Raw genomic sequence first — 13,390 nt, 5'->3', positions numbered from 1 at the left:
AAGCCCGGCAGAGGAGCCGGAGCAGCTCAGCTGCTGGGGGCGCGTCTCGGCCGGGCCTTGCAGGATCTGGGCCGGGCGCCTCTGCTCGCCGCTCCGGCTCCTCTGCCAGGCTTGTTTCGCGTGCGAGCTACTTTGCCGGCCGCTGCTGAGGGAAGATCTCTGGAGAGGAGCATAAGGTGAACTGCTGCATTTCCCAGCCTCGGCTTATACTCGAGTCACTAACTTTTTCCATTTTGGGGGGTAAAATTAGGGGTCTCGGCTTATATTCGAGTCGGCTTATACTCAAGTATATATGGTATATTGGCGTCTTATTACTTGCGTTTTCTTTTTCCCATAGTCCTGATATTCCCTGCACAATTTCCATCCAAGTCCAGTCCTGTTCAGTTTCCAAACCAAAACAAGACTGGACATGTTATTACTCAGTAATAACATTACATTAATTTTAAACTTACCTTCTATGTTGTATGATCCTCCCTCCTAGTAAGGAAGAATGTAAATTTGGGAACTGTTGTTTACCACAGGGTTCTTTTGTATACTTTTATTTTCTATTTTAAGAAAATTTATGTGGCTGCCCATCCCAGTCTTGGTGAGTCTGAGCGGCTTACAAATATTAAAACCAAGTAAAAAACAATACAAAGTAATACCCCTTACTCTGGCAACAACAACATCAATCAATCAAATAAACCACTTGATGGGTTCCATTCCACTCTAGGGTCCCCAGGCCTTTGGCAAAACCAGGTTTTCAGGGACTTGTGAAAGAGTTTCTAAGTGGGGGGGGGGCAGTCTTATAACCATGGGGATGATGTTTTACAGAGTGGGAGCCATCATAGAGAGGGCCCTTCTTGATTCTGTTAGATGAACCCATTTAGGAGAGAGGACTCATAATTTCTTGCCTGCACAGTCAAGTAGATGTGACTGGGAAAGATGACCCTTCAAATAACCTGGTCCCAAGCCACTAAGGGCTTTAAAAGTGACAACTAACACCTTGAATTGGACCTGGAAGCAAATGTTCAGTCACTGCAGCTCCCTCAGGAGAGATAGCACATGCACATATAGACCTGCACAAAACCATGTGGGCCACTGCATTTTGAATCAGTTGAAGCTTCTGGTTACTTTTCAAGGGCTGCCACATGTAGAGCATGTTGCAATAGTCAAAACGATTAGGGCGTGTATAATTATCATTCCATTTCTCTCATCTCTGCCTACTTTACCATCTTCAAATATTGTGATAAAGTGGAAATTTGGATAATGTCAATTCTTAGTGTTTGTTGGATTTAAACTCCTCAGTAGCCTATTGGGTAGTTTATTTTTAATTTTTAATATATTTTAATTTCTCCTTACCCCCCCCCCCCCAGTATTAAAACTAGAAACCACAATAATAAGAGAGAATCAGGAAATTTGCATTCTTTTGAAAAACTTACTGTTGTCTAAAAGCAAAATAAGATATTAGATGTAATATAGTCAACTAATATAAAAAGAAAGAATTAAATCTTTTTTGATATACTTTCAGGACAAAATTGGTCTAAAATCCCTGTTGTTGTTAGCTGCGAAGTCGTGTCTGACCCATCGCCACCCTATGGACAACGTTCCTCCAGGCCTTCCTGTCCTCTACCATCTTCTGGAGTCCATTTAAGCTCACACCTACTGCTTCAGTGACTCCATCCAGCCACCTCATTCTCTGTCATCCCATTCTTCTATTGCCCTCAATCTTTCCCAGCATTAGGCTCTTCTCCAGTGAGTCCTTCCTTCTCATTAGGTGGCCAAAGTATTTGAGTTTTAGCTTCAGGATCTGGCCTTCTAAAGAGCAGTCAGGGTTGATCTCCTCTAGGACTGACCGGTTTGATCGCCTTGCAGTCCAAGGGACTCGCAAGAGTCTTCTCCAGCACCATAGTTCAAAGGCCTCAATTCTTTGGCGCTCAGCCTTTCTAAAATCCCTAGATTTTTATTACTCAGCATAAGTATACGTATAAAGAATGGAATTTCTGCCTCAAGAGGACTGTAATTTAAATATAACAGAGGAGATAGCAAAAGAAAGAAGGAGGAATTGAGGAAATAAAGAGATGAAAAATAATTGTAATATGTAGATTGTCTTACCTACACAGTAAGGGGTTTTATAATGAACAGTTCAAATAATGATTGCCAGAAAAAAACACTATGTCTTTAAGAATAGATTTCTTAGGGGCACAAAGAATAACAGAGCTAAATTAATGAAAATCACAGTTAAGAATGCACATAGAGAAATCAGATCTTCATGGATTTCAGGGATTAAAGATAACAATGTTTATACAATTTAGTTGTTTTCTTCCCCATGTTTTTCTTGATATTGGATTTAATTAATTAATTAAATTTATGTAGCTACCCTTCCCACTAGAAGAGGCATATAATAATCAAATGAAACCAAAATATAAAAACAATAATTAAAACAATCATTTTCAAAATATGGACAATCATTTGGTCTTAACAAACATTGGGGCACATTGCTGGAGTAGGAAGCAAAAGTTGTTTTAATAATTATTATTATTATTTATAATGATAAATTAACTGATTTTGTTCATTTCTAGGAACACAGGACACATCTGATCTTGTGTCCCCTAATAAACGAAGTGCTCAGAAATATATCATTGAAGGTGTCATTGAGAAATCATGCCAGATTACAGACCCTTGGGAAAGGATATTCAAAATACTGTCTGTAGTAGGTGTGAGATGTGAATGGCAGATGGATGTGGCAAGAAGGTTTGAAAAATTATTAAATTTCTTAAAATATATCTGATTAACATTTAATGAACTTTGGCCTGATTCTTCTTGGCAGAACAGTACAGCTAGTCCTTGACTTATAACAGTTTATTTAGTGAACATTCAGAGTTAGACTAGCATTGAAAAAAGTGACTTAGAACTGTTTTTTTTCACACTGAGGACCATTGCAGCATCCCCATGATCACGTAATCAAAATTCAGATGCTTGGTAACTTATTCATGTTTATGTTGCAGTGTTCCAGGGTCATATGATTGCCTATTCTGTTCTTACAAACAAAGTCAATGGGAAAGCCAGATTCATTTAGCAACCATATTACTAACTTAATAATTCCAGTGATTCACTTAACATCTATGGCAAGAAATGACGTAAAATAGGGCAAATTTACTTAACAGTTCTCTAATTTAGCAGCACTTGAATTCAGTTGTCATAAATTGAGGACTAATTGTATATAAAAAGAATAGCACATATTTTTCAACCTTTGCAATGTCCCTCAGTGACATGATATTCATTACAGTCAGTACATGTCAGACTGAAGTCCAAGGATGACACACTAAAATCAAGTCAAGCCAATTTATTTATTTATTTACACCTAATTGATAGATATCTCAGCAGACTAAGGCTATAAACTATTAGCCTAAGAGATATACCTGGGAGATTCTAGGATGTGGCTATTCTGTACCTTTTCCTCCTTCCCCCATCCAGTTCAGAACTGCCCAGTCTCTTATTCTGGGCCTCCCTCTGGAATGTGTTGCCTCTTCCTAGGAAGCCACAGTGCTGTTGCCAAGATCCCTCTCCTCCAACTGCACATTCCATCACAGTACATGTTGTCTTGTGTCTGATCTGGTTTCCCCCCCCCCCCACTTTGCAGAGCAGAGAGATTGGTGAGGAAGAATTAGGAGAGAATAAGCAAGCACAATGAAGAATATGTTGAGATGTTAGCATAGCATTGCTCATAGCTTCTGGCGCATTGGTTTTGATGTGTATTCCTCATTGTGTAACTGATCAATGTCTTGTAATCCCTTCCTCTCCAATGAATGTGAACCCAAACATTAATTTATTCTCGTTAATTATCCCAATGCCAAGGTAAGCATTCCAAACGGTGGAGGAGCGATTAGGAAGCATACAAAAGTAAAAAGCATGAAACTGATTAGTCTTGTCAGTTTTGAGAAGGAAAACACAGTCATAGGATTTCCCACTTAGTGACTGTTTCACTTAGTGATGGAATTGCCAGTCCCAATTATGCTTGCTAATGGAGAGCTACCTATATTGGAAGTACAGCTAGTCGTCGGCTTACAACAATTCAAAGTTAGAATGGCACTGAAAACAGTAATTTATGACCATTTTTCACATTTATGACCATTATAGTTTCTCCATGGTAAGGTGATCAAAATTCAGACACTTGGCAACTGACTTATATTTATGACAGGCACAGCATCCTGGGATCATGTGATTACTTTTTGTGACCTTCTGACAAGCAAAGTCAATAGGGAAGCCAGATTCACTTAACAGCCATGTTACTAAATCCAGTGATTCACTTAACAACTATGGCAAGAAAGGTTGTAATATGGGGCAAAACTCACTTAACAAAAGTCTCACTTAACAACAGAAATTGTGGGCTCAATTGTGGTCATAAGTTGAGGACTACCTATAGTTTGGAAGTTTGATTGACAACATGTTGTAGATATCTTCAAAACTGTCTGTTCTAATTCTTAGACTTCTCTTGAGGGAACAAGAAAGCTGTTTTCTAATTAAAATTTATATCAGTACTAAAACCTTAGCAGTTTTCTTTCTGAATTTAGAAAGAATGATCTAAAGTGTTCTATAATTGTTTTGGTTGATTTTTGTGATTGATTTTTTTTTCTTCATTGCTATAATCTCCACACAGTTTTCTGCATATCTGTTTGGAAGTTATCTGTGTGGCATTTTGCTACAATGAAATATATTCTAAAAACTAGAGTATTTTCTTTACAATAAGTCCAGAGTTTTAAAGAGAAATGTTTTGGTTTTAAGATAAGAAATGTAAACACATGTTGGAAATATCAGAAATGTCTATGCAGATTCTCAGTCATCCACGTCATGGTTGTCCCAAATGTGCTTTTTCAAAGGGCAAGTAGACTTTCTGTGTTTTTTCTCTTGAAGACATTTTGTTTCTCATCCAAGAAGCTTCTTCAGTTCAGAATTGAAGAAGCTTCTTGCATAAGAAACGAAATGTCTTCAAGAGAAAAAAAATATAGAAAGTCCACTTGCCTCTGGGACAAATATCAGAAGTATTACCAGGTACTTCCTTGGCTATTTACTTTTTTTCCTAAAAAAATTGGGGGCAGTAGGGAAAATGTAATAGTGCAAGGGAGAATGAAATCACCTCAAACCAAACAAATCTCTGCTGAAATCTGGTTGATTCTCCTCTAGCAATCTCACAAGAAGTGGACAATCTTGATGGGCAGGAGATGCATTTAACATTTTTGAAGAGTTGAAAGCTACAATAGATGAGGTGATAATGCATTATGAGCAATGCTGCATCAGGCACATAAGCTGAAATAATTTTCTAAGGCTGTTTTTTCCTTTTTCTTTGAGTTATGTGTTTACACTAAGTTTTTGTGTTCTTCTTGATTCAAAATGATGAGAAATATATCATCGACTTTCAGTGCTTATGCCTTGAAAAGGCTTTGGGAATTGCAAAAGTTATTTTAGGACCATACAGGTAGTCCTCAAACTAGGTCACGGGTAGGCAATCTCGGCTCTTTTATGATTCATGGACTTCAACTCCCAGAATTCCTGAGTCAGCTATGGGAATAAAATAAGAGGAAAATATTTAGGAATTGGTTTTCTATTTTTTCTAGTAAATAATTTTAGAATGTGCTTTATTTTATCTTATAAATTCCATTATAACTGAATGTTCTTTTATCCTCAGAAGCTTTGGTGACATATTGCTGAAAATGAAAGATGTATGCAGATATATAAGTAACTATGATAATGAAGCTAATGCAAAGTACAAGACCCAAGTAGTGTATTCCACAATGCTAGTCTTCTTCAAGAATGCATTCCAGTATGTCAGCAGCATTCAGCCTTCTCTTTTTCAGGGTGGGTTGAAATGATGCCCTTCGTGTATCCCTTTGGGGCAGGTTTGCCGGAATTACTTTTGTGTGAAGTCTAACTTAATAGTGTTATTGGCATTTTGAAATGAAGCATTTGCATTGAGATAATTTTCTGTTTTCAACACTTAACTACATACATACTACACTTAAAATCTAATTATGTCATATGAAATTATTAGACTGTTCTAACTAGTGATAATTGACTATGTATCAGCACAATCCACCTTTTCTTCCTATGTGAGTCTTGGACATAAGGTCATAGTCTGTGCATGTTTTCATAGTTTTCAGATTTCTTTTCACCTTTTGGTGCCAGAAATTTAGAATCTACCTTCTGTTATTGTCACAACTAACTGGGATTTTGAATTTTTTTGTGGCAACATTCCCTAACATGGAGCCTTTCAAGCGTGTTTAAATATTTAAACAAAGGAACATATAATATTATTTGCATTTTGATCATAAACATTTGTGGTATTAATAACTAGACTTATTATGGAGAAGTATATATTTAATAAACCAATTATAACAGGAAAAATAGAAATAATTATTTCATTTTATACCCAGGATCAAATGCTTCAAACCAAGTTCCATTGATTCTCATCGAGGATGTGTCCAATGTTTTTGGTGATACAGATATTGAACGTAGCAAACATGTTCACAAGAAACGGAAACTCGCTGAAGGGAGAGAGAAAACAATGGTAATTTTCTCTATTTTTTTAAGTAGAAATTTATAGTAATTTTTTATAGTAATTTATTGTAGATATGGAACATTGCCCAAACATTTTCTTTCCAAAATACTGATTGATATACAAAGCCCTCTCGCCAAAGAGAAATTTTAAATCTTCAAGATACATTCTCAATGTCTGGCTTCCTTTCTGTTAACAGTAGTTTGGAGAATAGTTAAAACCTTGCTTTTCTGGAAGGCCTTTGGTGATTACTGTTTCAATTTCAAATAAGACAGGAACTTTAGGTGCCAAAAATAAAATGTGTTCAACTCATTTGTGAATGGGTATATCTATGAGTATATATTGTAACACCATACATACTTGTATATAAGTCCATTTATAGATAAGCTATAAGCTGACCCTCATTTTTTTAACCAAAATATGAAAAATGGATAATCCATGGGATTACTCACAAGTAAGCCAATTATGAAAATTATACAAAACTTTTGAGTGATATCGTATTCAAGATTGACACGTTTTTTTGATATTATGGTTAAAATTTTGAGTGATGGCTTATTTGAAGATGGACGTACATGTGGCAAGGAAGATCTATACCATTAATTTTGGTTATCACTAAAAATTTTATTGGGTTATTTTTGTCTCTGAGAAATGATTTTCTAGTTTGGTTTGATCCAGTTGACTGCTGTTTGGATTTTTATGTTTTGTCTCTGGAGTAGAGCTCTGATGATGAAGATCCTTCTGGAAAGGGCAAAAATAGGCTCATTACAATAAATGCAACAGATCTTCCAAATTCTGTTGAAGTACAAGAGAGCTTTAGATTGGCTAGAGAGAGCTGGGAACTTCTACACTCATTGGAATCATTGGATAAAGGTACTTTACTACAATGTGAAAAAAATATTTAGAGAATTTGTTGTAATAGCTAATTCTTTATTTTGAATCTGGGTCTTAGATTTTTGACAGAAAAGTAGCCATTACTAATCTTTCCTTGAAGGAGGCTTGTTGAAAACTGAAATTAAAAATGAATAATTATTTTATTATTAACACCTACACATTTTTACTGGGCTGATGATTCACTGAAATTCAAAATAAATCTATTGCTGTTGATTTCAATAGTACTTGTTCCCTTTTTGATTATGAATCTGCTTGAAAATCGAATGTTTTGATCTTTTAAAGGAGTTAGTACAACTTGGAACAATTATTTACATTCACAGAACTAGATATAAAGTGTTTATAATCAAATTTAAATTGGTAAATCTTATGTCATTTCCCCTGACAACTCAGGAAGAACTGTTTCAAAGACATTATGTTATATTTTTATACACTTCATTTCATTTTACAGAATTTACAAGAATTTGTGTGTCTTGGAAGACAGAAACCTGGCTTTGGTTCAGAATCTTTCTCACAGATATGATTATCTATCAGGTAAAAAGTGCAGGAGCAAATAGACCTACCTTTGATCTATTCGTCAAGCCTCTTTCATAAGCAATTAGATCAAGAATCCCAAACTCTCCAGCTTGTTGACACTTCATGAAGTTTCATCAACTCCCAGACATTAATTATATAACAATAATTTGATGAATAGTACTCCTACTATTACTACTTTTGAAAAGAAGCTGAAGAAACAGTGGACCACTTAGCTGCTGCAAGAAGATCGCATACACTGACTACTAACAACAGCATAATAAACTAGCCACAATTATAGCTACTGTGTGTGTGTGTGTGTGTATATATATATATATATATATATATATATATATATATATATATGTATGTGTGTGTGTGTGTGTGTGTGTGTGTGTGTGTGTGTGTATATATGTATATATATATATATGTATATATATATGTATATATATATATATGTATATATATATATGTATATATATATATATGTATATGTATATATGTGTATATATATATATATATATATATATATATATATATATATATATATATATATATATATATATATATATATATATATATGTGTATATATATACACACACACACACACACACACATACACCAAAAGACCTATCAGGGCTTATTTTGGGGGGATGTCTGACTTTGCAGCCACCCACCCACTCCATGCCGCCTGGTTGTGGTCATAATGGGGCAGAAAAGCATGTGGTGTACTGATGTTGCCACCACGAGGTGAGGTGAGGCAGGTAGAGGGGAGTTGCTCCACGCACCTCACACACTCCCTGCTTGGCTACCACCCTGTTTGCTGCTTGTATTGTATGGTTTCATTGGTGGCTGCTGTGGAGGCTGGTGGTAGGTAGGCAATGTGACGCAATGTGATGCAGCATTGCAGTACCAATAGTAATAGGCACCTTAAATACAATCCCCAAACAACTGAAGCACCACTTGAACACCATTGCTATTGACAAAATCATCATCTGTCAATTATTAAAGGCAGCTTTACTCAGAACAGCTTACATTCTGTGTGAATACTTTAATACCATCACCATCAAACAATGTCTGCTTGTCCGAGGTCCTTGGGAAGGAATCAATGTGGGTAAAAATGCCAAATCCAGTCTAAACAACTGGCTGATTGTGCAGTGAACAACAATAATTTATTAAAATTTATTGACCATACAACTCTGAGTGACAGTTTCACAAAAAAGCCATCTCATCTTCAGAGTTAGGAACAGGTGTGCAACTCTGCAGAGATTCCAAAACATTAATTAACCCCAATCAACCTATCATTTATCAGCCATTTATTGATCTGCAGACATTTACTGACCTTTTGACTTCCAGGCGTTTATCAGTATTGATCATTTTGTGAAATCTTGATTTAAATAAATGAACACATGTTTTAAGTAAACATTAAGTAACCTTATAATCTTCATAGGCAAATTTGTCTATTGGTGTCAGCTTTACAAGGTAGCTCTGTAAGACATTAATTCCCAAAGAAGAATGGAATTATACTTCATTGAGGTAGATTAAAAACAGAATCTTGTAAATCTGCTGTGTTTGCCCTTCCCTCCTTATTACACTCCAGGGAATTGGAGGGGTCTGTGTGTGGTGGTGGTGGGGCATGGGAGCCAGTCTGAGTTTGTTTCTAATACTGCCCAACCTTCCTGGACTTAAGGCCTGCTTTTGTACCAGTTATTGTCTTAAATGCTTCTGGGTGTTTCTCCAAGATTCTTTCTATGACTCCCTATAATTGGAGGGATTATAGATAGAATAATAAGTATCATTCCATTCTAAAAAGATTTAATGAAGAAATATCTAACGCATTTTGATGTTTTACATTCAAAAAATATAAATTGCTGGTAAATTATAAAATTGCTAATTCAAAACTTGCCTCTTCCATAAATTTATAAATTTAGTATATGAAATTCAGAGCTTTTTCTTAAAAATTGGACTATAAGAAGGACAATATCCTTAACTTTATAAGGCTCTTTTTAGATCTTTTTTAGATCTATAAAAACAGATCTATAAATCTATAAAACAGATCTTATAGATCTATAAAAAGATCTATAAAAACAACTTGTATGAAGCTAACTACTTGTGCTATACTTGTCAGTATTAATGTATGTAAATTCTGTATGAAAATTACTATCTGGAAATCTTGAAACTTTTGTAAATTATTGTAGTATAAAATGGAACATTTTTTTAGTGATTTGATTTGTATTCTTTTAAAAGGGTCAATACAAGAAAGCAATTGCCAGTTTACATCACTTAGCAGCTCTGCAAGGATCTCATTCTCCACAACAAATCCTGGGGCAAGGATCACTAGAAAATCAACGACCTTTAATCCAGTTAGCGACTTGTCATTTTGCCATTGGAGAATACCATGTAAGCCCACCTGCCTGCCTGCCTGCTTTTTACTGCTAAGTTTGGGATTTATGAGAAAAGCAGGTTGTTGAGACCAGACAAAATCTTTAAAACTACTTTTGCATATGAATTTGACTTTGACTTTGACTAGGATGAGTGAATACTATGTTTGTTTATATATAGCTTATCTGCTTTCATTTCATGTAAGTTGAATAATGTAGCACTGTACCAATATAGTGGATAATATTTACACTGATAAACCAATGTAGTGTAGTGGCTAAGGTACTGGACTGACATTAAGGATTCACAGTCTAGTCCATTTTTGGCCATATTCTGGCTGACCATGGACCAGCCATATTCTTCACAATATTGCTCTATTGTTGGAGAAAGTAGCAGAAGGGAGGACTACATATGCCATCTTCAGGGTCTGCATGAAAATGGGAAATAATTCTTAACAGAAACTATATGTACACTACAAAATTTATACACACACACTCACACAAGCACACAAATAAATTACATCAGTTACATTCAGGGCCAGAAGCTGACTGGGTGATTTTGGACCAGTAACTCTTAGGACTAGCATGATAGATTGTAGCCCATCAGTAAAGAGGGATTTGATTTGGGTTGATAATTTTGGTTACACCGATCCAGCCACTCACCTACACATATATGTCCACTTAGAATTGTGCAGCCATTTCAGATCTTGAATTAAGATCTCCAAGTTTAACCTGTAAATCCCAAGTGATAGTTAATGAGCTGTGCTTTTCAGTGTTGTTTTTAAACACTATTTAATCTTAAGAGAAAGACAAGTCTTTGGAATGAAGACTACAAGCCAGATATGATTGCATATGTTGGTTTTTCTTAGCAAACTTAATTTGCAGAAGAATCACATTGTATCCATTGGGGCTTTATAATTTGTAATTAAGTTTTGTTGTAGTGCATTAGCTGAGTCTGAGCAGGGAGGTTGCCTAATTCAAATATTGTTTCATTCACAAATTTACTGTTAGCCTTAAGTAGCCTCAGTTCCTTTTGCAATATGTAAGTTCAGTGACATAACATTTTAATTTAACAATCACAGTTAAAGGTGGCTAAACAGCAGTTCTTGTCTTCCAAAAATGAGATTTCTTTAAGCAGCACTTTTGACATAAAAAATCCCAAATATTTCAATATTTGCTCCCTGCTAAAAAGGATCCAAGTTTATTTTGACCAAAATCAACTAGAGTTTTCCTTTGTGAGCAAAACTGGAAGTGAAAACTGAAAGCCATATATTGATTGAATAACCTATAATGGTCTTCAGTGTTCACTCTTTAATATTACTACTACTACTGGTTCCCCCCCCCTCAATAGATAGAAATGGTATCATAAAATTATGAATGCACTTTCATTTCTAAGGATAATATGGTGACACATTTGTTAGTTATTTTTCTTTATTCTTTGACTTATAGACATTTCACATATAATGAATCTCACCTTTTCTTTGTAGTTGACTTGTGAAAAAATTCTTGACCTAATGTGTTACATGACACTTCCCATACAAGAAGGAGCCAAAATACAAGATCAGCCTATATTAAAGTCAAAGTTCAGGAAAGGTAAATTATTACTTTATCTCCAAATAGTAGATGAAGAATAGAGAAATAAGTAAATTGGAGTATTTAAAATTACTGATTACTGAAATAATATTGAAAATTGTAAAACCCTGAAAAGACTATTGACAAGATGACATAAAAAATATATGTTGTCCTTTAGGAAGAACTGTGGGTAAGAGCAGCTTATCGATTTTAGATAGACGTTTTTTATGTGCTCTACCCCCAGAACTAGATAAAGGAGTGGATAATTAGAATGATCAATGATGGTAAGGAAGGAATTATCTCTTATCAAGCCCCTTTCCTGGATTCTAATAACTTACTAGTGGCTTTCAATGGGAGGAGATATATATAGTAGCATCTGGTCTAGGAGTAATTGCCCCCTCCTCCGCCCCACTATACAGGTGAAAACAATCAAATGTTGAGTAGCTAATCACACTGTTGGACAAATAAATTATTTTACTATTTGGGATGTAAAGTTGATATGAGTATTTACCCAAACACTATGGATTCCTAAAGATAGAAAGAACTATTTATGCCAAGAAATGAAATCTGTTTAGTGCAGAAGTGTAAATTAAAGCAGTCATACCTGGTTTCTGCTTGAACACCACCAGGAAAAGGAAGCCAACCACTACTCTATGTAGTCAGTTCCACTATCACACTGCTCTTATAGTTGGAAGGGCTTTTTTGTAACATTCAATTGGAATCTGACTTTCTATAACATAAGCACACTTTATAGATACTAAAATGAATACATTTTTAAACCTGTCATATTTGCTTTTAATTCTGTTTGATTTTAATATTTGCAAAACTATTATTTGTCTAGTTTCAGAGCTGAAGCTTTGGCCATGCACCAGTAAAACTGTTATGCCTTATTGTCTCCGATTACTTTTAGCTTGTTTTAAGGTAATTTATTCTATTCGTGGTGCCCAATTTTTCATTCTGTTCATGTTCGCCTCAGTATCCTTATTATAATGTTAATATATATTAATGCAGTGTTGATTAAGATACAAACAACTGAACAACTTGAAATCAGCTTAATTAAATCACTGCCAAATGAACTGTGAATCAATTTTAAGAGTTAAACACAGTTACCTTGATTACCAGTTAATAGTCAAATCACTGTCCTAATTGAGTTTTAAACATTGAAGAATAACAAACATTCTTATAGGAAAATAAATTGCTAAGCAATCTCTAAAAAAGAAACACATTTCTATATATTTGGTGGGGGTCAGTCTAAGTAAATGTTCCTTGTAGTAAGTGCATCATTATTAAGAAGAATCTTTTGATAGCCATTTGTGATTGTAGATCAACATTGTACGAGACTCATAAATGCTGATTGCTTCTTTGGGAAGGGGAAAATAACTTAAGTCACATAGTAGGATACTTTCGGGGGCCTTCAAAGTAAATCTGAATTAAGTGATCCCATCATTGTTGAAGAATGTGAAGGAAAAATGACCTTTCAATTCATGTTAAACCCAGGGGTTTTCCC

General features: G+C 35.1%; 1 protein-coding gene across 2 annotated transcripts in view; it reads left to right on the top strand.

Annotated features, from left to right (window-relative positions):
* The window catches only part of INTS10 (integrator complex subunit 10), a gene marked incomplete at its 5' end in the record, with an annotated part of 44,458 nt that overhangs the window by 20,135 nt on the left and 10,933 nt on the right, over positions 1–13,390 (top strand). For both annotated transcript variants that reach the window (XM_083376307.1, XM_083376306.1), the window contains 8 exons: positions 2,562–2,733; positions 5,666–5,835; positions 6,411–6,544; positions 7,249–7,402; positions 7,872–7,954; positions 10,181–10,333; positions 11,799–11,904; positions 12,725–12,804. In XM_083376307.1, the coding sequence (XP_083232433.1) occupies positions 2,562–2,733; positions 5,666–5,835; positions 6,411–6,544; positions 7,249–7,402; positions 7,872–7,954; positions 10,181–10,333; positions 11,799–11,904; positions 12,725–12,804 (1,052 nt within the window). The remainder of the gene's footprint in view (positions 1–2,561; positions 2,734–5,665; positions 5,836–6,410; positions 6,545–7,248; positions 7,403–7,871; positions 7,955–10,180; positions 10,334–11,798; positions 11,905–12,724; positions 12,805–13,390) is intronic.

This window comes from Vipera ursinii (genome assembly GCF_947247035.1).
Source record: "Vipera ursinii genome assembly, chromosome: Z".
NCBI lineage: Eukaryota > Metazoa > Chordata > Lepidosauria > Squamata > Viperidae > Vipera > Vipera ursinii.
This window is presented reverse-complemented; position numbering and strand designations above follow the sequence as displayed.